Source organism: Dermacentor albipictus, chromosome 1, assembly GCF_038994185.2.
Source record: "Dermacentor albipictus isolate Rhodes 1998 colony chromosome 1, USDA_Dalb.pri_finalv2, whole genome shotgun sequence".
Classification (NCBI taxonomy): domain Eukaryota; kingdom Metazoa; phylum Arthropoda; class Arachnida; order Ixodida; family Ixodidae; genus Dermacentor; species Dermacentor albipictus.
Genome location: NC_091821.1, coordinates 102,751,123 through 102,774,868, shown reverse-complemented (window position 1 = coordinate 102,774,868; position 23,746 = coordinate 102,751,123). Strand labels below are relative to the sequence as shown.

The window sequence follows — 23,746 nt, the reverse complement described above, 5'->3', positions numbered from 1 at the left end:
TGTTTCAGAAAATATAGTCATGTTTTTTACTTTGAACGCTTCATTCTAAAAGGTATATTAACAGTGATTTTTCACTTTGAATAAGAAAATTTATTGCATATGAGTCATAGTGGGTAGGACTGGGTGTTACTCATTGTTGCAGTTAGAGGCCTGTTCATCACTCTCAACAGCCCTATCACTATTGGTGCCATCCATGGCATTTGAAATTCCGTATTTCTTAAACGCTTCGCAGACCATGGCAGCCTAACAAAAAGGGAGACTGAGGGGCCCTATTTTCGTTAGTCACAACCATATGAAGCCAACAGATAATGAAGCCAATGAAGGTATTGCAAGCGTTGCCATAGCTCAATTAGTAGGGCATTGAATGCATAATGCAGAGGATGTAGGTTCAGCTCCCACTGGTGGCAAGTAGTTTTTTCGTACGCTTTCATTTCCCTTTACCTTATCATTTCTACATTTCAATTTGGCCCGAAATTTTAAATATCAACCTTGAAAGTGAAATGTAATTTAGTGTGTCTTGCAATAATATTTAAATGTAATATATGCATGCTTGACTGCATCGTCAATGGTATGTGCTCTTTTTACAGGAGGCAGTCGTGCTGAAAAGTCGTCAGGCTGAACTTGAATCTGAATGCAATTGTCTACATGCTGCTATTCGTGAGAAAGCAAGTTTTATCGAGGTATGTGTTGTAAAATACATTTCCTGTACTTTATCATTGACAAGATTGATTTTGCAATTATGGAATCCATACTTCACTTTCATTAATGCAAGCTTTTATCTGCCACAATACCGCAGTGGCTATGGTGCTGCACTGCTCAGCATGAGGTCGGGTGTTGACTTCTGGCTGCTGCGGCCGGATTCCAAAGGGGGCGGAATGCAATAACACTCGTGTACTGTGCATTGGGGGGTCAAAATTAATCCAGAGCCCTCCACTACAGCATCCCTCATAGCTAGGGTTCAGTGTTTTCGGTTATGCCGCTGATTGAGGAAAATTTCCTTCTTGCTTGCCAAATAAAAGTTTATTCTCTCTCTGAGCCAAGAAACATATGGTCAGATATTTCAGGAATCATGTTTGAATTGAAACCTGTTGGTCAAAGCAAGTTTACTTGAGAGCTAAGATGACAGTAGCCATGCAGCTGTGAGCTGAAATGCACTCTAAGCTGATGTGAGCTACGATGCAAACAAGCTAGCGAGGTCAAAGTCATGCTTCAGCCTGTCACCCAAGTTGTTGAAGTTGAATATTTATTCAGTTTTAGTGCATATACAGAAGTAGGTACATTGGTCATGCAAAAAGAGGTCCCATAGTGAAACACAGAGGGGGGGGGGGGGGGGGGACTACATATATGTGTAAAGAAAACAAAATATTGCTTAACAGGCAATACACACACATGCAGTTAGACAAAATATTAATACAAATACCAGCAGTTGACATATTACACAAATAACACAGTAATACAGTCAAACTCATTTATAACGAACTCGATAGTACCAGTCAAACTGGTTGTTATATCAGTACTGCATTATATATGGACTCACTCTTAAATATGCTGAAAAATTCACAGCATTGAAGCTGGCGTTGGTAGTTACAATTCAGTAGTGCTTTGGTCGGAAAACTATTGTCATTCTTGTTCCTGGTGCAATCTTCCCATTAGCTGCAGATTTCAATGAGAAATTTTGATCCAAAGAACGAAATGCAGCTTCGTATAGCTCTCTCAAAATGGCGCTCGGTTCTGATCACCTGTCATTTTGAAACTGCGAGCACAGCCACAATTTTGTATTCGAGGGCTTGTGATATATTTCATTACCAGCGGGACATGACTGTATTCTGCATGAGAAAGTGAAGCTTTCTATTTTGCTGGAAGCGTAAACTTTGGAAACTACTGCGGCACGCGACCATTTTGCGAAGATGTCTTTAACATCGTGGTCCCGGCGTTACGGCTGCGCATCAACCACATAAGAGTCATAAAGATAGGTTGTCTGTGTCGCCTCGAGTGAAAAAAGGTTGATGTTCGAAACGTAGAATGTTACCGCGAATGGTTATCAGCAATCGGCAACGCTTAAACAAAGTGTCTCCAAACCATGATCCTCAGATAACTGCCGACCGTTTGCAACATTGCGTGGCCACAGTGCATGGTGCAGCATTCTCGCCAACCCAGGCTGCATGAATGGCGATGCTTGAGTAGCCATCGTTCCCATTGTGAAAGGACATGGATGGCTTTTTCAAAGCTTTGAAATAGGTATTATGCAAGTGGTGCTGCACGTACAATGGCCCAAAAACAGAGTGCTGCCATCATGCCATCCAATATTGTGCTGGCACCCACGTCTGCTGCATGCCCTGCGCCATGCTGCTTACGCTGTACCATATAGTTTCATACCATTATTGTAGCAAAATATGTGCTGTATGATATGCTGTACGCTCTTCTCTGAAGGTGCGCCTTGAAAGCAAGTGACCTTTTTCGCAGCTTCTGAAGGCCATATTACTGTCGCAGTTTGACTTTAAGCGGGGTGTACGCTATGCACACCCAATTTGGTTGCCCTTCTGCACTTTGATACTTCAAATGCACCCTATTTTTACCAGGGCCAGGTTCAAAGCATTAATTGTAACAGTATGGCTATTTAAAAAAAAAAAATTGTTATATCTGGAAGTGCAAAGAAAAAGAATGACAATTTCAATAGGTAGGCTCAAAAAATCGTAAATGCACTTAAATGTGTTAGTTATAACCGGTAGATAATTATATTTGGGATTGTTATAAGTGGGCTCAGCTGCAGTACTTAAACACATAAAATAATTCATTAGCACAAAAAGTTGAAGCTCAGGTCTATCTCAAAGATTAATGTGCGAGGAAACCTTGCTACTGGATAAAAATGAAACCATTATGCTGATGTTTAAATAACGGAAGTAATAGTATTTACATTTATTTTTTCTTATTTGCTTCCATTTTGTCTGTTGCTGCAACGAAAATGAGAAGTAGGGAGGAGTGTGCAGAGAGGTTAGGGAGGAGCCTGTTCTTGGCAGTCTTCACACTGAACTGGGCAAGTTCAGTCATGGTAGCATGGGGTTTTGCCTATCTTATCATTTTTTATAGTTCATTGGATCTCTGTACCTGCGTAATGTTTCAATAATATATCATTCAGAGGTGATCCAGCCTCGCCATTTGCGCCATTTTGCTACAATTCTGCATGTCTGCACCCACTCAAGCGCCATGATGCACCTGCATGCTTGTCACACACCTTTGCCACATGTACTACCTTTGTGCTACGCACGCTGCAAGCCATGCTTTCGTTGCATTCAAACCATCCTCGCACACCTCTCTCTCTCCTCTCGCTTCAGCATCTTCAAAGTTGGCACAGTTGACTCGTGTTTTGAAGGAGTCAAAGGGGGATGGGGAGAGAGGTGCACAAGGCTGCTGATGCTGCGGAGAATTCATGTCGTATGGGGTACGCGGTAAGACAGTTGGGGCAGCCTGCATTTTTTTTTTCTTTTGGGGGATTTTGGTTTCCTTTTCCTTTCTGCACAGACACCCAGTCATCATCATCATCATCCGCCTATATTATGTCTACTGCAGGACAAAGGCCTCTCCTTGCGATATCCAATTACCCCTGTCCTGCACTAACCGATTCCAACTAGCACCCACAAATTTCCTAATTTTGTCGCAACACCTAGTCTTCTGCCGTCCTCTACTGCGCTTCCCTTCTCTTGGAACCCATTCTGTCACCCTAATGGTCCAGCAGTGATCTAATCTGCGTATTACGTGACCTGCCTAGCACCATTTTTTTTCTCTTAATGTCTTTTAGAATATTGTCTATACCTGTTTGCTCTCTGATCCCAACCGCTCTCTTTCTGTCTCTGAAAGTTATGCCTAGCATTCTTCGTTCCATTGCTCTTTGCGCAGTCCTTAACTTGTTCTCAAGCTTCTTTGTCAGTCTCCAAGTCTCTGCCCCATATGTCAGCACCAGTAAAATGCACTGATTGTACACCTTCCTTTTCAATGATAATGGTAAGCTTCCAGTCAGGAGCTTACAATGTCTGCCATATGCGATCCAAACCATTTTTATTCTTGTGTGAATTTCCTTCTCATGGTTAGGGTTCCCTGTGATTAGTTGACCTAGGTAAACATACTCCTTCACACACTCTAGAGGCTGACTTGCGATCATGAACTCTTGTTCCCTTGCCCGGTTATTCATCATTATCTTTGTCTTCTGTATATTAATCTTCATGGCCACTCTTACACTCTCCTTGTTAAGGTCCTCAGTCATTTGTTGTAACTAGTCTACAGTGTTGCTGAATAGAACAATGTCATCGACATACCGAAGATTGCTGAGGTATTCGCTGTCAATCCTTACTCCTAAACTTTCCCAATTTAACAGCTTTAATACTTCTTCCAAGCATGCAGTGAATAGCATTGGAGAGACTGCGTATCCTTGTCTGACCCCTTTCTTTATAGGTATCTTCCTACTTTTCTTTCGTAGAATTAAGGTGGCTGTGGAATCTCTGTAGATATTTTCCAAGGTATTTAAATAAGCGTTCTGTACTCCTTCGTTATGAAATGCCTCTATGACTGCTGGTATCTCTACTTAATCAAATGCCTTTTCGTAATCTATGAAAGCCATATAGAGGGGCTGTTTATACTCTGCGGATTTCTCGATAACCTGATTAATGACATGGATATGATCCATTGTAGAGTATTCCTTCCTGAAGCCAGCGTGTTCCCGTGGTTGACTAAAGTCCAGTGTTGTCCTTATTCTATTGAAGGTTATTTTGGTAGATATTTTATATAATAAGCTAATGGGCCTATAATTTTTTAGTTCTTTAATGTCTCCCTTTTTGTGGATTAGTATAATGTTTGCATTTTTCTAGTTTTTTGGGACCCTTGATTCGATAGACATTTCGTATAGAGAGCCGCCAGTTTTCCTAGCATTATGTCTCCTCCATCTTTGATTAAATCGACTGTTATTCCACCCTCTCCTCCCGCTTTTCCCCGTTTCATGCCTTGCAAGGCCCTTGTAACCTCATTTCTAGTTACAGGAGGAGTTTCTGTGTACTGTTCTTTATTGTTTTGAATAGAGTACTCCTGAGTCCTCTGGGTACAGTACAGGTCAGTATAAAATCCTTCCGCTGCTTCTATTATACCTTCGAGATTGCTGATGATATTACCCTGCTTATCTTTCAGTGCATACATCTTGGTTTGTCCTATGCCAAGTTTCCTTCTCACTGATCTCAGTCTGCGTCCATTTTTTACGGCTTCTACAGTCTTTGTCAAATTATAATTTGGAATATTACTTATTTTTGCTTTGTTGATCAGTTTTGACCATTTCACGAATTCTGTCTTATCTCTTGAGTTGGACACTTTCATTCTTTGTCATTTCTTTGTTAGGTTCTTTGTCACTTGGGAGAGCTTGCCTACTGGTTGCCTTGATGCCTTGCCTCCCACTTCAATTGCTGCTTCTGAAGCCTGCCTTGTTGCGGTTTCCTTTATTACCTCTATGTCATCATCTTCATCTGCGTGTTCTAAGGCAGCATATTTGTTTGCAAGTACCAGCCTAAATTTGTCTGCTTTTACCCTTATTGCCTCTAAATTGACCTGTTTTTTCTTGACCAATTTACTCTTTCTCTGTTCAAATTGAGGTGAATCATAGCCCTCACTAACCTATGATCACTGCACTTTACCCTACCTATCACTTCTACATCCTGCACTATGCTGGCATCAGCAGAAAGTATGAAATCAATTTCATTTCTTGTTTCACCGTTAGGGCTTTCCCAGGTCCACTTTCTGTTGCTACGTTTCCTGAAAAAAGGTGTTGATTATTCTCAGCTTACTGCTTTCTGCGAATTCTACCAGTATATCTCCTCTAGCATTTCTAGAATCAACGCCATAGTTGCCAATTGCCAGTTCACCTGCCTGCTTTTTCCCCACTTTTGCGTTGAGGTCACCCATTACGACTGTATACCGAGTTGGCACTTTTCTCAGCGCTAATTCAACATCTTCATAAAGCTGATCTACTTCCTCATCGTCGTGACTGGATGTTGGAGCGTAGGCTTGTACTACCTTTAATCTATACCGCTTATTAAGTTTGATTATGGCTACTGCTACCCTCTCTTTAATTCTGTAGAATTCGTCAGTGTTGCCCGCTATGTCCTTATGGGTTAGGAATCCTACCCCGTATTGCTACTTATCAGGGAGACCTCTATAGCGAACATGGCCGTTATTTAGCAATGTGTAAGTCTCACCAGTTCTTCTAATCTCACTAAGGCCGATAATATCCCAAACAATATCTGATAGTTCCTCGAAGAGTCCTGCTAAGCTAGCCTAACTCGAGAGGGTTCGGGTGTTGCTAGGGTCAGTTTCCGTTGGCGGCCTGTCCTGACAAAGAGATTCTTAGCACCCTCTGCTGCGTTACAGGTCTGTCCGCCGCCTTGGTCAGGTGCTCCGCAGCTGCTGGGGACTGAGGGCCATTGGTTAATTGTAGATATCATCAGGGAGGTTGTGGCCGAATACTGCACCAGGGCAGCCAATTCTGTTCTGGTGAGGGAGTGTCTTTGTTCAAGCTTAGTGGGCCTTCCTAATTTGGTTGTACCTAGATTAGTATAGCCTCACTCGCTCTTGGCATCTTTCGCCGGTGTCAGGCATCACCCCAAGCCTGCAAATGTAGTGCAATAAAGAATCTAAAAAAAAAAAACGAATATCGCAATTCAGCATTCGACATAGCTCAGTAGGATAATACCGCAGGCGGCTAGGCTACGTTGTTGCCGAAAAGTACAGCCCAGAGTGCCCTACATATTTAGAGATCCGCTGATTTGTCCGCCCTTTGCAGGTTTTGCTGACCATCATAGGTTCCACGATATAGTGTCAATTCTCGGTGGCCCTCACCTCTTGTTTCCTGAATCTCACGCATTCATGCGGTCTTGAACACGCCTAGGTATACGATATTTTTTCGCTGAATTTAAACAGCAGTTAACACTTTTGTGTAAAAATAAAAAAGGGAAAAGTTTTCAGCGCTTACCGAGAGGCCCCGAGTCGCGTATCATTCGCTCGTTGCGTCTGCTTGTCCCTTGGCGTTCGAAAACTAGCGCTCCCAGGTAGCTCGGCTACCACACCCAGTAGCCAGATTTTATTGTTATTGCCAATAATACTGCGGGGAAACATTGTAGTAAGGCATTTATTTTACTTACAACCCACAAAAGCTCAAGTTGTCATGGCTGCACATTGTTACATATGAGTATTGTTAAAACCAGTAATGCTATAAGTGGATTCGACGCTACTTCTTTCCATATAATATAAAAATATTGTTGTTTGTTCCCTCCAATTTTTGTGCAAACCGGTTTATAACATTTTAATTTTCCTGGCACTTGAATATTGTTATAAATGAGTTCGAGTGTATATGAAGATGAGCTGGATAGTGAACGTTCAGATAATGCAATTGGTGAATCGATTGTCTATACTATTCAATTTTTGAAATATTTGTTGAACCAACACCCGGCTGAGGTCACTTCCTTGCACACAGCCTTTCCACGGTGCTTAATCTGTGTCTGTGCAAGGTTCGTCTGGGTCAACAACACTGATTCCCATATGCGACGTCAACAGAGGGAACGGGGACAAAAGCTGCACACTATGGAAAGCATGATAGCATGTCGGAAAATGGGACCAATTGGCCACCGGAATAAGGCACACAGATTGTATCAGATATGCATGTTCACGCACACAGATTCATACGTTTCCATATGCAGTTTGGAACTTTCTTTCAACACATCTTAAGCACACAAACTTCTATGCCCACTCATGATAGTTGCTGGCCAGTCGACTGTGGACCTGAGTGATGCTGCTATGGCTGTCAGAAACCTGTACGTGTGATCTCAGAACTAATTGCTGATTAGCTTCTCGTTAGTGGTGTCACTTGTTGCAACACAGTAACGGCAAGCTTTCTGTGATGGCTTGCGGCTTGTATCATATCAGCCAATGACGAATTTTCATTATGGGCACACTGCCTAGGCTGTTAGGCCTAATCGGCACTGCTTCATCTGTTCAGTCAGATGTCAATGACTAAAGTTAGCTTGGCACCGAATCGACTCATATCCATTCTCAGAGACTGCATGACACTCGGAAATCTCATAAACCAGCTTGTAATTAAAGCAAGCGCACAAGTAGCTGGACTACCAGCGTTGTTCATGGCTGCCATCATCGTCTTTGCAACAAGCCATACAGCAACACCTTGTTCTTGATGCTGTTCATAGACTCACATAGGTCTCTTGTAGCTTTGAGCATTGTTATTGAATACATTATACATTTTTTGTGTTGCGGTAAAGCATATCAAAGCACATATGTCATTGAAATGCATATAAAACAATTGCCATTGCTTTTTCTCCAATGCGCAACAGCCCTAATTGCTCTAGGGCAGTTGTAATTTTTTTGTCTGGCTTATGCCTGGCTGCATAGCTTTGTGCTTGCTAGCCTACAAATTTTTATGTAATTTTTTTACAAAAGTTTCTTCCCTACCAAAATAAAAATTTTTTAACATACCATGTGTGGTATACTTTCTCTGAGAAGACGTGCTTACTAATTGGCTGCTGCTGACTGTTGGGCCTTGTTTTCCTGTGCTGTTAAGCAGCATTTACTGATTGTGCAGCAATAACAGGCTACACTAAACGGCTACTCGTTACTGCTCGAAGCGTTCCAAAAAGGCCAATTTTTCTGCTCCATAACTATTCCAAAAGCCTGGTGTGGCTGCTCCTAAACTGCTCCATAACTGCCTTTTTCCTGCTCCGAAAATTGCTTCGAATCCTAAACTGGCTGGACCACTATGGATCAGTCTGTGTGGGCTCGATTATGAAATGCACTCTTATATCTTGCATAGTCAATTTGCCGTGTGGCGCTGTGCTGTTTTCTGGAAAGCTTTGTTATTCTGTGTATTAGATGTACTACAGTGTTGAGGAGCAGTACACTGAGGCGTGTTGCCGCACAACACGCCTCAGTGTCAATTAATGAACCAGATATGTATTCACTAAGAAGATAAGAACATGTAGCATATATGGTAAGTTTGACACAAAATTTTCCAGTGAAGAAAGTCAGCGAAAGCTCATCTAGAAAAATATATTAACTAATTCCGCTGACTCTGAACTCATTTGCTGCAACAGCAGCAGGTTCAAGCAGCAGACACCACTACCTTCTCAAGAACAACTTTTTTGTGATGTGCACTACATTATCTGCTACAATATTAATATTGCTTGGTGTGACCTCTGAAATGATACATAGATGCCACAAAACTCTCCAAGTCTTCTTGGCACACAAAATGCTGAAGAAGTTACCTAGTGCAGGTGTTGCATGGTAGCATATTGACTCAACACCGGAATTCGTTTCCCAGTGTCGGTGGGCATATATTGAAAGTGAAGCTTAAGACGATGAGGTGGCCCGACAATGACAACTCCGTAACAATGACACAATAACGATGGCATGATGATGTAGATGTAACAAAGAATGGACCGACGCAACAGACCAGTTTGGAGCTTTTATGTGTCTTTGAAGTAAAATTTGAGAACTTTTGAGTTTAAACTAAAATAACTACTTTAATGTGTGGGCTGGTGCTTCATGCAAGCAGGTGCACTGCATTTCCATTGCAAAACATTATTTTCCTAGTTTCAGCCACACCACATCATGTTCACAGCATGCAACGTTGTGGAGTAATTATTTAGCCAAAGAAAGGCAGTGCAAGAGGTAGTTAGGCATTTTAGTTATGTCAAATCTGTGGCTAGAGAACAATATAGTGCTTGGACAAAAATCCATGTGCTTCTGTGGAAATATCTTAAAGAGCAACGCGCATTTTTTTAGGTGCATGGATCACTGTGCAATTTGACTCATTCTGCCGGGCCTGCAGTCATGTGCACCTAACGATGTCACTGAGAACTGTGTAATTTTTCTTCAAATTAATCTTTCTGTACACACTTCTGTTCATGGCCTCAAGCGGATTGTTTCTACTAACCACCCGTGCTTGCCATTCATGGTGTCAGTGCCGGACACATTTCATTCAAATCTCTTACTGCCATGAGCATCTGCATTCAACTGCTGGTGTAATGGCTCCAGCAGTGGTGTAACCGGGATAATGCCATCTTTTTGCATCCTGCTGTACGAAAAGCTATGCGACAAAAACGATTTTTGATTAGTTGTAGTTGAAGGGGTCCTGAAGCACTTTTTGGACATTTTTAGAAAATGTTGCCAATCTGTACGAGAGGCCCCTGCAAACATTTGAGCCAAATATTGTTGCTCGAAGGACGAGTCAGTAACATGAGCAAGTATTTACAGGTTATATTTACAACAGCGGTTGCAACACTGACCGTTTAAATTCACAGTGCGAGCCCAGTTCGTTCCTCCTCCTCTTTTCTCAAGTGGTGGCGCCTACGCGCCTCGTTCAAACAATCAAATACCACACGCATGTAGCATAATCCCCCGGCGGCATAAGCGACGCCCCGGAGCGCCTAATGTCATCACTGGGAGGGTGATACTGCTTCAGTCGTGTAACGTGCACAATATCATTGCACTGCGAAGTGGATGGGGCATCAGGGGCGATCTCGTAGGTGACGGGAGTCACGACACGAAGCGCTCGGTAAGGGCCTATGTAACAAGACAGCAGTTTTTCTGACAGACCGAGCTGGTGCGACGGAGACCAAAGAAGCACCAAAGAACCAGGCGGGAAGTACACGCCTCGGGGTCGCCAGTCGTACAAACGCCTTTGACTCTCTTGGGATTCCAGAAGGCGGTCACAGGCAATTTCCCTTGCGTGGGCACAGCAGCCGATGACGTCAAGTGCATATTCACTGGTCGGTGCCGCGTGAGCAGGGAGGGTTGTGTCGAGGGGCAGTGCTGGTTCTCGGCCCAACAGAAGGAAAAACGGGGAATAACCGGCTGTGTCATGGCACGAGGAATTATAAGCAAGTATGACAAACGGTAGAGCGACACCCCAGTCAGTTTGGTCTGAAGAGACATATTTCACGAGCATGTCTGTGAGGATGTGATTGAGATGGACGGACGGACAAACGGACGGACGGACGGACGGACGGACGGACTTTATTAAAAGAATTCAGAAATACCGCTAATGGTCGGGGCCCTTAGTCCAGGGCTCCGCTGGCTCTTGCCATCTTCTCAGCTCTTTATCAGCTTGAGCTGGTAGTCGAGGGCCGAGCTGCACAGCAGTGCCTCCCATTGCTCCCTCGTGGTCTTCGTGTCTGGGTGTTCTATGTTGTGTAGTGTGCACTCCCACGTAATGTGGTATAGGGTTGGTGTGGCCCCACACCATGGGCATTCTTCCCTGTAGGCTGTGGGGTGTATCCTATGTTATATGTGTAAGTTCGTGTAAGTGCCTGTCTGGAGCCTACGCCAGGCAGCGGCATCTTCTGTCTTTAGATTTCGATGGGGTGGTGGATATCGCAAGCGACGCCCTCTGTGGTAGTTCACGATGGCTGAATACTCGAAGTTGACAGGGTCCAGGTCTTCTGCAGCCGACGTGATGAGTGCTCGGTTATATACGAATCCTCGAGCTGCTCTGTCGGCCTGCAGGTTGCCCGTGATGCCAGTGTGGCCCGGTATACGGATGATGGTTTGGGTGGTGAAGTCCTCAGGGTCCTCCTTGGGTATTCCGGCTAGGACTTGTGCAGCAGGTCTTCCAATTCTTCCCTGTAGGAAGTTGCGGCAGGCCTGCTGGGAATCCGTGAGGATCGTCAGTGGTTGGTTTGCGTGTAGGCCCTCGTGGATGGCTAACGCGATGGCCAGCTCTTCGGCTTCCGTAATCGTGCAGGGGCAGGTCGATGCAGCGGAGGTGCGATTGAGACGCTTCGCGAGGCCATTTGTTTGCGGGTGGTATGATGTAGATAGCTTGTGCCTCGTGGCACAGGACTGCAGGATGTTCGCGATAACTTTTGATAGGAATGTCCGGTCACGGTCTGTGAGAAGTTGTCGCAGAGCTCCATGTAATAAAATCACGTTGCTTAGAAGAAAATCTGCAACATCTGTGGCGCAGTTTGTAGGAAGCGCTCCAGTGATGGCGTAGTGCGTGGCGTAATCCATGGTACCCAGAGGTAGAAAGAGAAAAACTGCCAAGTAAGTCCAAACCAACCCGAAAGAATGGTTCCACAGGAATGTCGAGTGATTGAAGGTACCCAGCAGGGAGCGTCGATGGTGTCTTCCACCACTGGCATTTTTCACACGCAGCTACGTATCTTCGAACGGAGCGAGGAAGCCCTGGCCAAAAGAAGCGTCGGCAGATCCGGTCGTACGTATGTGACACACCCAGGCGACTGGCAGAGGGAAGGTCGTGAAGTTCGTGGGAAACAGCCGAGTGAAGGTGTTTAGGGATCACAAGGAGTAAAGCAGGGCTGTCAGGGTGAACGTTGTGGCGGTAGAGTACGCCATCTTGAAGTGTGAATAAGCGTAGGGAACTGTCAGCAAGTGACGATTCCAGGCGGTTGATGATGATACGCAAGGACGGGTCATGGCGCTGCTCGTCGGCAACATGGAGCAGTGGAAAAACAGAGAGAACACAGGCATCGGTGTCAGTATCAGACGTAGAGGTTGCATCTTCGATTGGGTAGCGAGAGAGGCAATCTGCGTCTCGGTGTTCGCGTCCCGACTTGTAAGTCACTGTGTAGGAATATTTTTGTAGCCGGAGGGCCCAACGACAGAGCCGGCCAGTAGGATCCTTGAGCGACGAAAGCCAACAGAGCGCGTGATAGTCTGTGACTGAGACGCGCTTGCCATATAAATATGGGCGGAACTTTGAAACAGCCCAGATGAGAGCAAGACATTCGCGCTCGGTAATCGAATAGTTGCGCTCTGCAGTTGTCAGACACTGGCTAGCGTAGGCTATAACGCGGTCGTGTCTGTGTTGGCGTTGTGATAAGACTGCGCCTATCCCATAACCACTGGCATCGGTTCAGACCTCTGTAGGTGCGGACGGATCGAAGTGGGCCAAGACTGGTGGATGGGTGAGAATCGTGATAAGGCGTGAAAATGCGGCAGCCTGAGGGGAACCCCACGTAAAAGGCACGTCTTTCTTCAGAAGTTCAGTGAGTGGTCGAGCGATTGCTGCGAAATCTTTCTTGAACCGTCGGAAATAAGAACAGAGCCCCACAAAACTGCCAACATCTTTGACAGACTGAGGTACAGGAAAAGCTGTTACTGCTCGAACCTTCTCCGAGTCGGGTTGTACTCCAGAAGCATTGACGCGATGGCCTAGCACTGTAATCTGTCAGTTCCCGAAGTGGCACTTCGATGAGTTTAATTGGAGCCCTGCCTTGCGGAAGACGTCAAGGATAGCTGCGACGCGCTCAAGGTGTGTCTCAAATGTAGGAGAAAACAAGGACGTCGTCAAGGTAACAAAGGCAAGTTGACCATTTGAAACCTTGAAGCAGAGAGTCGATTATCCGTTCGAACCTGGCGGGGCCATTGCATAAACCGAACGGCATAACCTTGAATTGGTAGAGGCCATCTGGAGTGAGGAAAGCGGTCTTTTCTTGGTCTTGCTCATCGACGGAAATTTGCCAATAACCATATCGAAGATCGATGGACGAAAAGTATTTGGCACTGGGAAGACAATCAAGAGCATCGTCCATTCGTGGTAAAGGGTAAGCATCCTTTTTAGTAATTCGGTTTAGGTTGTGGTAATCAACGCAGAAATGCCATGTGCCATCTTTCTTTTTCACGAGCACAACCGGCGACGCCCAAGGACTCGACAAGGGCTCAGCAATGCCTCTGGCGAGCACTTGCTTACTTCCTGCTGAATAACTTGCCGCTCTGCCGTAGACACGCGATACGGTTGGTGGTGAATGGGAACAGCATTACCAGTGTTTATCCGATGCTTAACAAGGGATGTTTGACCAAGTGGTTGATTGTCAGTGTCAAATATGTCGCGGTAGGAAAGCAAAAGGCGATATAGGGCGGCTGCTTGGTCAGGTGCGAGGTCCGGAGCGACCATGGCACGTAATGGGCCGTCGAGGTTGTGGGGAGCACTCGCCTCCATTTCCTCCCGCGTACCCGCGGCGACCCGTTCGCACGTGGCGACGAGGCGCGCCGTCGTGGACAACCCGTTCGCACGTGGCGACGGGTCGTGCCGGCGTAGACAGGGGAGAGAGGCACTACGCGCCCTCCGTTTCTTCGTCGCTCTCATGACACGCGTACTCCCCTTCTCCTACGCGGCTCACGGGAAAGGGAAACGTATCCGGCGGGCGAGGAGGACTTCCCCTCGCAACAAGGTAAAAAGGCATAAAAGCGCGCGACCGAGGGAGACTCCCTCTCTTGGGACGCCGACGCCTTGGACCGCCTGCACCGCACCTGCCACATCCCGTGAGTGACCTCGTTTGGCTGACCCACCCAGACAACGAGGCAAGCTTTTTTACTACTTTTACGGAGAGGACGTCCCTCCGCGAGTGTTCGATATTGCTGATAGCAATAAACGTTGTTACCGTTGACACCGCTGGTTGCCTTATTCGTCCGAACCCGGCGTAGCCGCGATTCCCGCGCTACGGGTTGGGAGTACCACGGAGCGACTGCGTGGGGCTAGATCCGGAGCTCGCCTTCAGCCCTAGCCGCACGCAGAGTGGAACCCCCACAAGGTTCAAGGCATCCTGCGGGTAATCGGGAGGATCTGGAGACGCGTCAGCTGCAAAAGCAGTGATGTGGCCGTCTGTCACTGACCGGAGCGTGGCCACCAGTATGCCTTCAGGTTGCACTTGCTTCGTCAAGCCAAAATTGCTGACAGGGAGACACATCTGATTAGCGGCAAGGGTTATGACGGAGTGTGGCACAGAGACGTCGCGCGCCAGGAGGACATCACAAATAGGTGCGACCACATAGTCGCCATCAGGCACGGTTGAATTCAATGAAGGTTAGGGCTTTTGGAGGTAAGCGAAGAAACGCTGTAGTGCAGAGGGTGTTCGGTTGTGCGGGGCAAACGTCTGAAAGAAGAGGAAGCTCAAGGCACAGCGTACCGGTGGAATAGTTGATGAGGGCAGAATGCGTCGCCAGCAAGTCGAGCTCGAAGATTAGGTCATTAGGGCAACTGGTCAGCACGGTGAACAGGACTGGAACTTGGCAGCCAGCAATTCCTATGCGAGCAGTGCACATACCCCTGAAGGCAACAGTGGCTCCATTGGCGACACGTACGGCTCGAGTGATGACTGGCATAATAACTTTTTTGAGGCGACGACATAGGTGAGCACTCATTATGGACACTTGGGTTCCAGTACCAATTAATGCTGGCAACGGAACACCATCTATGTCTACTTCAATTAGGTTCGTGTTGGTGAGAAGCATCGATGGAGGATTTGGACAGGACGAGCGTGATGCAGCACTATCTCCAAGAGCTGCATCATGCTAATTTTTCGTCCGTCGGTTTGGCGAGGAAAAACGGTGAGGTTGGGATGACATGGAGCGATGGCATTGAGGCGATGGCAATCGCACGGAGGAGTGGCTGTCAGGGGCATCAGAAGTAGGGTAGAGACGGCGAGGGGAGGAACGGCAAGCGTTGGCGTATGGGTGAGGAGCAGGGAATGAGCTCCAGTACGGTGGCATCCAGGTGGTGTGGCAGTGGCAGGATACATGACCAATGCAGTGGCAGCGGAAGCAGATCGGTTTGTCGTGTGGGGTTCGCCATTCAGCAGGATTGCATAGTCTGGGAGCAAAATACTGGTCATTAGAAGTTGTGGACGTGGGAATGGGTGCCGAATCAGGTCGGGAGACAGAGCAGGCAGTAGGGATGCCAAGGTTTGCAATTTCTTGCTGCACAACTGCTTGAATAACGGAAATAGTGGGAGCCGCTTGGTAAAGGTACCGTCAGGGGGTCGTGGATAGAGGGGGGCCAGACTCGCCGCTACAATCTCACGGTGAACGATATGTGTGATGTTAACTTGAAATGGATGTTTGGCGGTAAGAGTGGAGCAAGAGGACGTGGCAGGGGTGTTTGGGAGCCGGGAAAACTACGGGACGACACAGCGGCTTTTCGCTGCCTTGAAGCGGCGGCATTCTTTGACAATGGCGTCGACGTTAGAAACGTCATTATAGACAAGCGAATTGAAGGCGTCGTCCACGATGCCTTTTAGGATATGGCCCACCTTGTCAACCACGGTCATATGCTTGTCAACTTTTCAGCAAAACGCGAGCACTTCCTGTATGTAGGAGACATATGATTCGGTCAACGACTGGACACAGGTGGCAAGCTCTTTTCGTGCAGCCTGTTGGTGACCTGATGGTTTGCCAAATAGGTTGCGAAGCCGCTCTTTGAAAATGTCCCAGCTGGAGAGCTCGATCTCATGGGTGCGGAACCAGACACGCGGTGTCCTGTCCAGATAAAAGATCACATTGGCAAGCATGATGGTAGGGTCCCAGTGGTGACTTTCAAGACATTCAACATTTGTACAGGGCTTTTTGCCCCCTTGTCTTCTTCCCTGTGTAGCTTCCAGGGCTCTAGCAGAGGTGAAAAGAGAGAGAAAGCCACGTGCATATCAGTGCAATAACTCCACTTATACTGTAGTCTCACAAATCTCAGGTCGCAAATTCTTTTAAAATCTTTAAACACTTATACTTTAAGGATTTTTAAAAATTTTGCGGCGCGAGATTTGTGAGACGACGCCCTAATAGTGGGACCATTCTATGATTAGTTAAAGAAATGTCGTATGATGTTGCTATTAATGCTCCTTTTTCATGGTGAACGCCTGCTCTAATATAGACCCTTTTCACGGCGATCCTATGGGCGCCTTCATGTTTGATCACATGGTGATGTGTCCATTTGTCGCCTCAGCTGCCTTCGTGTTTACAAGGTGCATGATGCTGCTTCGGTTCAGCAAACCTCTGTTTTGGTGGATATGTAGACGATGACATGAAGCTTTGGCCACAGCTTTGGAGGACATGTAAACACTTTCAGAGCTTATTACGCCTTGCCGTAACGTTGCGAGCAGCATATCATCATCAGCAGCAGCCTGTTTTATGTCCATTGGAGGACGAAGGCTTCTCCCTGCGATCTCCAATTACCCCTGTCTTGCGCCAACCGATTCTAACTAGCGCCCGCAAATTTCCAGATTTCATCGCTCCACCTTGTCTTCTGCCGTCCTCGACTGCGTTTCCCTTCTCTTGGTACCCATTTTGTAACCTTAATGGTCCAACGGTTATCTAACCGTTACATTACATGACCTGCCGAGCTCCATTTTTTTCTCTTAATGTCAGTTAGAATACTGTCTATACCCGTTTGCGCTCTGATCCCAACCGTTCTCTGTGTCTCTTAACGTTATGCCTAGCAACATATACAACGCTAGTACTAGAAACGGGGTTAGAAATATATTCCAAGCTGGTCAAACTTCGTGCTTCTGAATTAAATTGGGATTATAGTGTCTTGCTCTTTGTTTTTTATTTCCCAATCACTTTGAAGCAGCGGCTTATGTTTCTGAGTGAGTAACATTCCTCGGTGCAGTCGCTATCTGATTATTTTCTGCCTAATCGCTCGTGGTTGTGATCAGTTGGAGTAGCCTTGTCCTTGCTATGCACAATTAAGGCTTAGAACGTAGAGTGCAGTGCGAGGAATTTGCTATGCCAGGAAACAGTGCTACTCCTTTGTCACTGTGTAACGAGCGGTACTAACTCTTGTTCACATGATGAAATTGAAGTTGTTTCTCTGGAAGTTAGCAATACAATGTTGGTGAATGAGTGAACTTTTTTATCCTTGAGGAAAGCCCTGCATTGCAAAGGGCCGACAACAGAGGCAGTCCTTGTGTAGCAGCAGTCCGTGGACTTGGTCATGGTGATTCATATGGTGATCATACATCACCTGTTACCGTAGCACTCCCTCGGTCAGCGCTTTGCAATATGGCAGAGAGCCACATCATTACTGGGATTTTCGGCTTGGTCGCGTGTGCTCCGTCACCATTGCCCATGCGAGGGCGGCTCCATTCGCGCTGTCATCCTCTGTCGTGTGAATGCTAGCTGCAAAGTGATCTGATTCACGTCACATGTCACATGACTGATTCGCCCGCGATCACATCTATTGTGTGAATCCAGCTTCATAAGCATTGTGCAAGAAGGGTGCAACAGAGCTGCTAGCCAAAGATACCATGTGGACAAGTTGTGCAACTGCGAATGGAGACTGTTCTTGCAAATATTTGAGCGTTGTTTGCAGTTATTTTCACAGGCTATACACACAATTTGTTTTCCTTCAGGCTGTTGTAGTTGGGGGTGCGGCTTATACCTGGTGGTGGGTTATATGTGGAAAAATACAGTATGTTGAATTGCTGGTGCAGAAAGTGCATTTTTGAAAGTGTGAAATGATCAGGTGTCACCTAGTACCATTATTATCCTAGTTGAAGCAAGCTAAAATTATTATACTGCATGCAAGATAGTACAGCTAAACGTCAACATTACGAACTTAAATATATAAAAATTCGGGACATAATGAAGTACGTAACATATTATAACTTCTTGTCCATGCAACACGATGTATTCAGAAACTCAATATTATGAAGTGTGTTTATTATGGGGGGTGTGCAAATACTCGAGTATTCACTTTCAAATCAAATGCTGAATTTTTGAATAATTTGACTTGCGAATCAAATATGTAATATTTGATTTCTCAAATAACCAATATTATGAGTGCCGGCGGCAAATTTTTGTCACAGCCGCACCGCTGGCTACACTGTCCAGCCCATTAAGCCTAATCGGAGCTGTGCGTCTCTTTTTAGCACTGTCGTAGCTTCACATGGCTGTCAGCCTGACTGAGCACGTATGCACCCTTCGCAGCTTGTCTTAGAGGTAATCTGCCGCATGTGCAAAGAGTGGGCATGTCTAGATGGAGTGGCATCATGCGTTCTGTCTTCCCGCATATTTAGTACTGGTGCCTGCGTAATCTCTAGTTTTGGAGACGCATTGAAGTGAGAAGCAGACGAAGCATTCACTTCCCATTGCCTGTGCTTCCCATGATAGCATCGTCCCACTTCGGGTGACACTATCAGCCGTGAAGGTGGATTGAACGCGAAAGTGTGGCTGGCTTCACTTTGTACCACCAATGTGAATTTTTTCTCATTGAAGTTTGCTTTTTCCAATTGCCCGATAAGTCGGAAAATATTGCGGCTCTTTTGGTAAGAAAAATCCATTGACAACTGTACTTATTTGCATAAAAGGTCGAATTTCAATATAACGACATCTAAACATAACGAAGCAAATTGCTGTTTTTAGCAACTTCGTTATATTGAGGTTTAACTGTATTATGTTATGCTCACAGCTGTGAAAAACTCGCTCTTGTTTTTCTTTGTTAATGATATCTTTTCAACTGTGTGCTTTGGCATTTGCATTTTTCTTTGAAACCCTGAAATGTTTTCTCTGTGCAGGAGCTACTTTCAGAGAGGAACAAGGCCGTAGAGGAAACTGAAAAGACACTGCAAGACTTCCTTATGTCCTTGAAGCAGAAGGATGAGTCTTTAAAGGAATTGGAGGCTAAGCTAAATTGTTTTGAGAAAGAAGCTGCGGACCGTGAAAAATTGATTGTACAACAGCAGAACTTGACTGGCTTTTCATACGAGCCTCATGAAAGCCTACCTGCTTCTAATTCTGTGGAATCCACACCAGAGCATGGTGGGAGAGCACTCTTTTTTGCATCACCAAGGTCACCTGATGGATCAGATACAGCCACGGTTATGTATCTCTCTCAGTGCACATCAGAAGTGAAGGATTTGTGTCAGGCTGTTTGTGAGTTGGCGCAGGAATCTGAAGTTCTTCCTGAACTATCCACATTTGACTTTCCTAAGAATGGTACTGTTCCAGAGCTCATTGAAATTTTGAGCAGTGCAAGGGAGAGGGGTTTGCAGTTCTGCATGCCCAGTCAGAGTGGCATTGTGAATGATGAACATTTGGAAAGCACCAGGCATGTGCACAGTGGGTCAGATGCCTCACAGGTAGCTGTGCCCATAGAGCTTGGAGAAAAGCTGCAGCAGCTGTCACTCCTGCTTGGGGTTGAGTACTCTGTTTTACCAGTCTGTCTGAGGGATGTAGTAGGTGTCGTTGATGCTCTCATTGGGAAAGCAAAGCGAGAGTCAGTCCACAACTCAAAGGATTCAGCAGCCTTTCCTGGTGATCTAAGGCCACCGAAGGGTCATGGTCAGCCAGCCCACAGTACCCCCAATAACATGTCATCCACACATATTTCATATGAATGTGGCAATTCAGAAGCTGCAGATTATCAGAAGGAACTGCTTGGGGAACTTGACTCTGCATTGGAATGCGTTGGACAGCTGCACAATGAAGTTGAGGCTTTGTCTCTAACACCTTCCTCAAGCATGCTTAAGAAAATGGCAGGAAGCACAGATGAGTTGGTGTTTGCTGTTGATTCCACAGGGCAGTTGGTTCCAGTGCCCCTCGAGTCTGTCAAGCAAAGTGAGCACTTTGCTAAGGTGAGCATGAGAACTGAGCGGTTTTTGTTTCTTCTCAGCTCTTTTTGAAATGATCACCATGTCTAATCATATTTTTTCTAGGAAATGGCTGTGCAGACTGAAGAAGCAAAGGATGATATGGAGTCTTTGAGGAATGAACTCACAAATGCAAAAGCACAGGTAAATTTGTTTGCTCTCTTACATCGCACACTGTGCTAGGATAATGTTTTCTCTTTGCTGAAATATTTCATAAGAAACCTTGGCTTTGGCTAAAGTATATGTGCATTTTAACACCTTTCTTTTAATCTGGTCGATGTACAAAGTGTTGGCAACAGTTTAGTTTGCTTCTGATAATCCCAAAAAGTCAAAACTGGTATGAACGGTACATGCAGGTCTTCTTTAATAATTGGGTAGCTTATTTATTTATTTATTCACGTCGCCTCACAGGCTCCAAACTTCAGAGCATTGTGTGAGGGGGGATTACATTAAAAGTAAGGTCTCTCAAATATTTTCTATGGTACTTGTTCTGTGACGAATTTATTGCTTAATTACATGCAATGTTAATAGTGCTCATGAAATTGCAGATTTATTCTGCGATAATAGAGCTATTTTGTTCTAGAGCATTAACAGAAGTAAATTTCTTTCTTTTTCATAATTTACCACAAACAGTGGCAAGCAGTGTGAGTCAAAGCGACTGTGTGGCTGTACTTAAAAAAAAAAAAAATCAGATGGAAAGACAGCAATGTGCACACCACTTACGACTTCACTAGCTAGAGCATTAGTTTATTGTGCATTTTATTATTGCACTGCACAATGAGGTTGGTTTCATGGTTATATTGCGCTCAGTTTTACACAAACGATATTAACGAAGGACAGGACGTGGACGGACGTAGCGCAAGGAAGGACAGGACGTGGACGGACTTTCGCTACGTCCGTCGACGTCCTGTCCTTCCTTAATATTGTTTGTGTAAAACTGAGCGCAATATAACCATGAACGTTCACCAACTAGCCCGCTTCATTGCTTTACTAGAGGTTGGTTTGTTTTTTATGCCTTCTGGCTACCCGCTCCAGATTTGATTCTCAGCTGCAGAGGCTGCGTTTCAATGGGGGTGAGGTGCAAAAATGATCATGCTCCTAGATTTATCTGCATGTTAAAGAACTCCAGGTGTCCCTCATAATTGGCCTGCATGCAGTTTCAGTATGTTAAAACCTACAATTTAATTTTAATTCAATTTGCCGTGTGAATGAAACATAGACATTGCTTCTTAGAACGAGCCTGTAGACTGTACTACAGCCAGAATTCTTGTTTGCTTGACATTGCGACACATATACTATAATAGTTTAGTGATGCTTATGTACACCCTTAGGCAAAAGTATGCCAACTATGGCTTCCGCGAAAAAACTAATTTGCTTCTCCACCTATGAATGTGACTTGAAATTGAGGCCTGTATTTCAAACTTGCCATTCCAAAATTTCCAGTGCACTAGTCAATTTCAGTTTGTGCATCTGAATTATGAATTGTTTATTCAGCAAGTTTGTGGTCTGTATACTTTTGCTCGTGGGTGTGCAGTCGAACCTGTTTACATCAAACTCGCACAACAGCACCCATAAGTTTGATGGAGTGTGTAATCGGGTATAAAAGTCATGATGTTTTAGTAAAACCCTGAAGTGGACTACTGAATTTTCTAAAGGTGCTTACCTTTACCAGAACACACACATTTATTGGCTGTTAGGCGAGCACTCTGATGTCATGAAATTGCATGTTCATTGACCAGCGTGTGTGGACCCATGCGCTTTATGCTACCATTTGATTAATGTTCGTGTTTGTGTTTCGAGGGCTTGTTGATGTGGCATGATCTGGTGCACAGCTGTAGCGAATTGCGCATTGTGCATGCCATTGCAAAAGGAACAGTGTTGTTTTTCTTCCTCGTAGACATGGTAGTGCCATGTCTGCGTGGAAAATTGCTTGACTATTGAGTGCTGCATTGAGTTATTCATTCAGTGTGGACATGGTTTTTCTTTCACCTAATTGTACATTATACCATGTGTTTTCACTGCAGCCTCACAATATTCAGAAATTGTTCTTGCTAAACAATAATGTGACTTAACTGGGTTTGATGTAATCGGTTTTGATTGTATCTGTGTAGTGTAGAGCAGCAACAGTATGTGAGGTTTCTCAGCATTTTTAGTTATAACTATGGTTCAGCATTCTAGATTGTGAATTTTTTTGAAGTTCGGCGTAACTTTTTTGGTTTTTATTTTTAACACATATTTTAAGTTTTTATCGGTGAACTTATGTACAGCTAAACACATTTTCAGTTTTCTTTTTCAACAAATATGTTTTCTAGTTTTGCATTGATGTTGAAATAAAATAATGTAAAATGACGGGCATAACAAATGGCATGCGTAAACATCAACGTGGAACAGGAATGAAGAAATACATACACAAGTACCAACAAGTGAGATATTGTCATGTAATAGTGACGGTGAAGAAAGCAGCAAAACTCAGAATGACAAACTAGCGTTTTATTGGGCGAACTTGTGCCCTAAAAAACAGACTACAGTGAAACCTCGTTAAACCGTAGTCGGCCGGAGCTCGGAAAAAGTACGTACTAAACGGTAGTACTGTTTAAGCGAAATAGCATGAGATCGCCCACTTACCTGTCGAAAACGGAACTCAGAGAGAGTGCAATGAAAGGGGAAAAAACATGCAGTATTTATTCACTTTGCGGGACGTAAGTGTTATTTTCGTTTGATGTCGCGGCGGCCTAGCACGACAGCGGACTCAAACTTACTGAAGCTGCGTGCCAGCTTGTCAACCAGCCCCCCTCCTCTCGGCAAACACTCGCACGGCAGATTCCTCGTTGGCGTTACGTATTCTCCGTGCACGCGCGCAGTAGTGCTGCATAAGTCCCGGGGCGCCTTTTTCATTGCCGCGTGCCGGAGTTCGGAAAACTTTTCGTTTGGAATAGTTACGTTATCGCGCCCCTGTTCTCCTTGCGACGATCGCATTCATGAGGCTGACGTAACGCGCAGCTTCTGCCACTGTCGGGCCTGAATAGCCCGTGCTGTCGCTTTCCGTGTCGTCCTCATCACTGTCGCTAGTTGACACTTCGGCAACAGCGGCAACGATGGTGAAAAGTCGAACCTCGTAGCCGACATCTCTTCGCGGTCGCAGCAGCGCTGCCGAGCAACTTCGCATTCCAAATGCCACACACTGTAGTCAACAGCAGATCCATGTCGCGGGCCAGCGCCGACTTCTTCGTGTCACGTTCGGTAGCACGGACGATGTCAAATTTTTCTTCTATGCTGAGCACCCGGCGTCTTTTTTTATCCTAGCTTCGGCATGACGCGAGTCC

General features: G+C 45.4%; 1 protein-coding gene across 5 annotated transcripts in view; it reads left to right on the top strand.

Annotated features, from left to right (window-relative positions):
- The window catches only part of LOC135906148 (uncharacterized), a 281,677-nt gene that overhangs the window by 113,249 nt on the left and 144,682 nt on the right, over positions 1–23,746 (top strand). For all 5 annotated transcript variants that reach the window (XM_070524112.1, XM_070524105.1, XM_070524086.1 and 2 more), the window contains 3 exons: positions 588–680; positions 19,350–20,408; positions 20,490–20,567. In XM_070524112.1, coding sequence (XP_070380213.1) covers positions 588–680; positions 19,350–20,408; positions 20,490–20,567 — 1,230 coding nt within the window. The remainder of the gene's footprint in view (positions 1–587; positions 681–19,349; positions 20,409–20,489; positions 20,568–23,746) is intronic.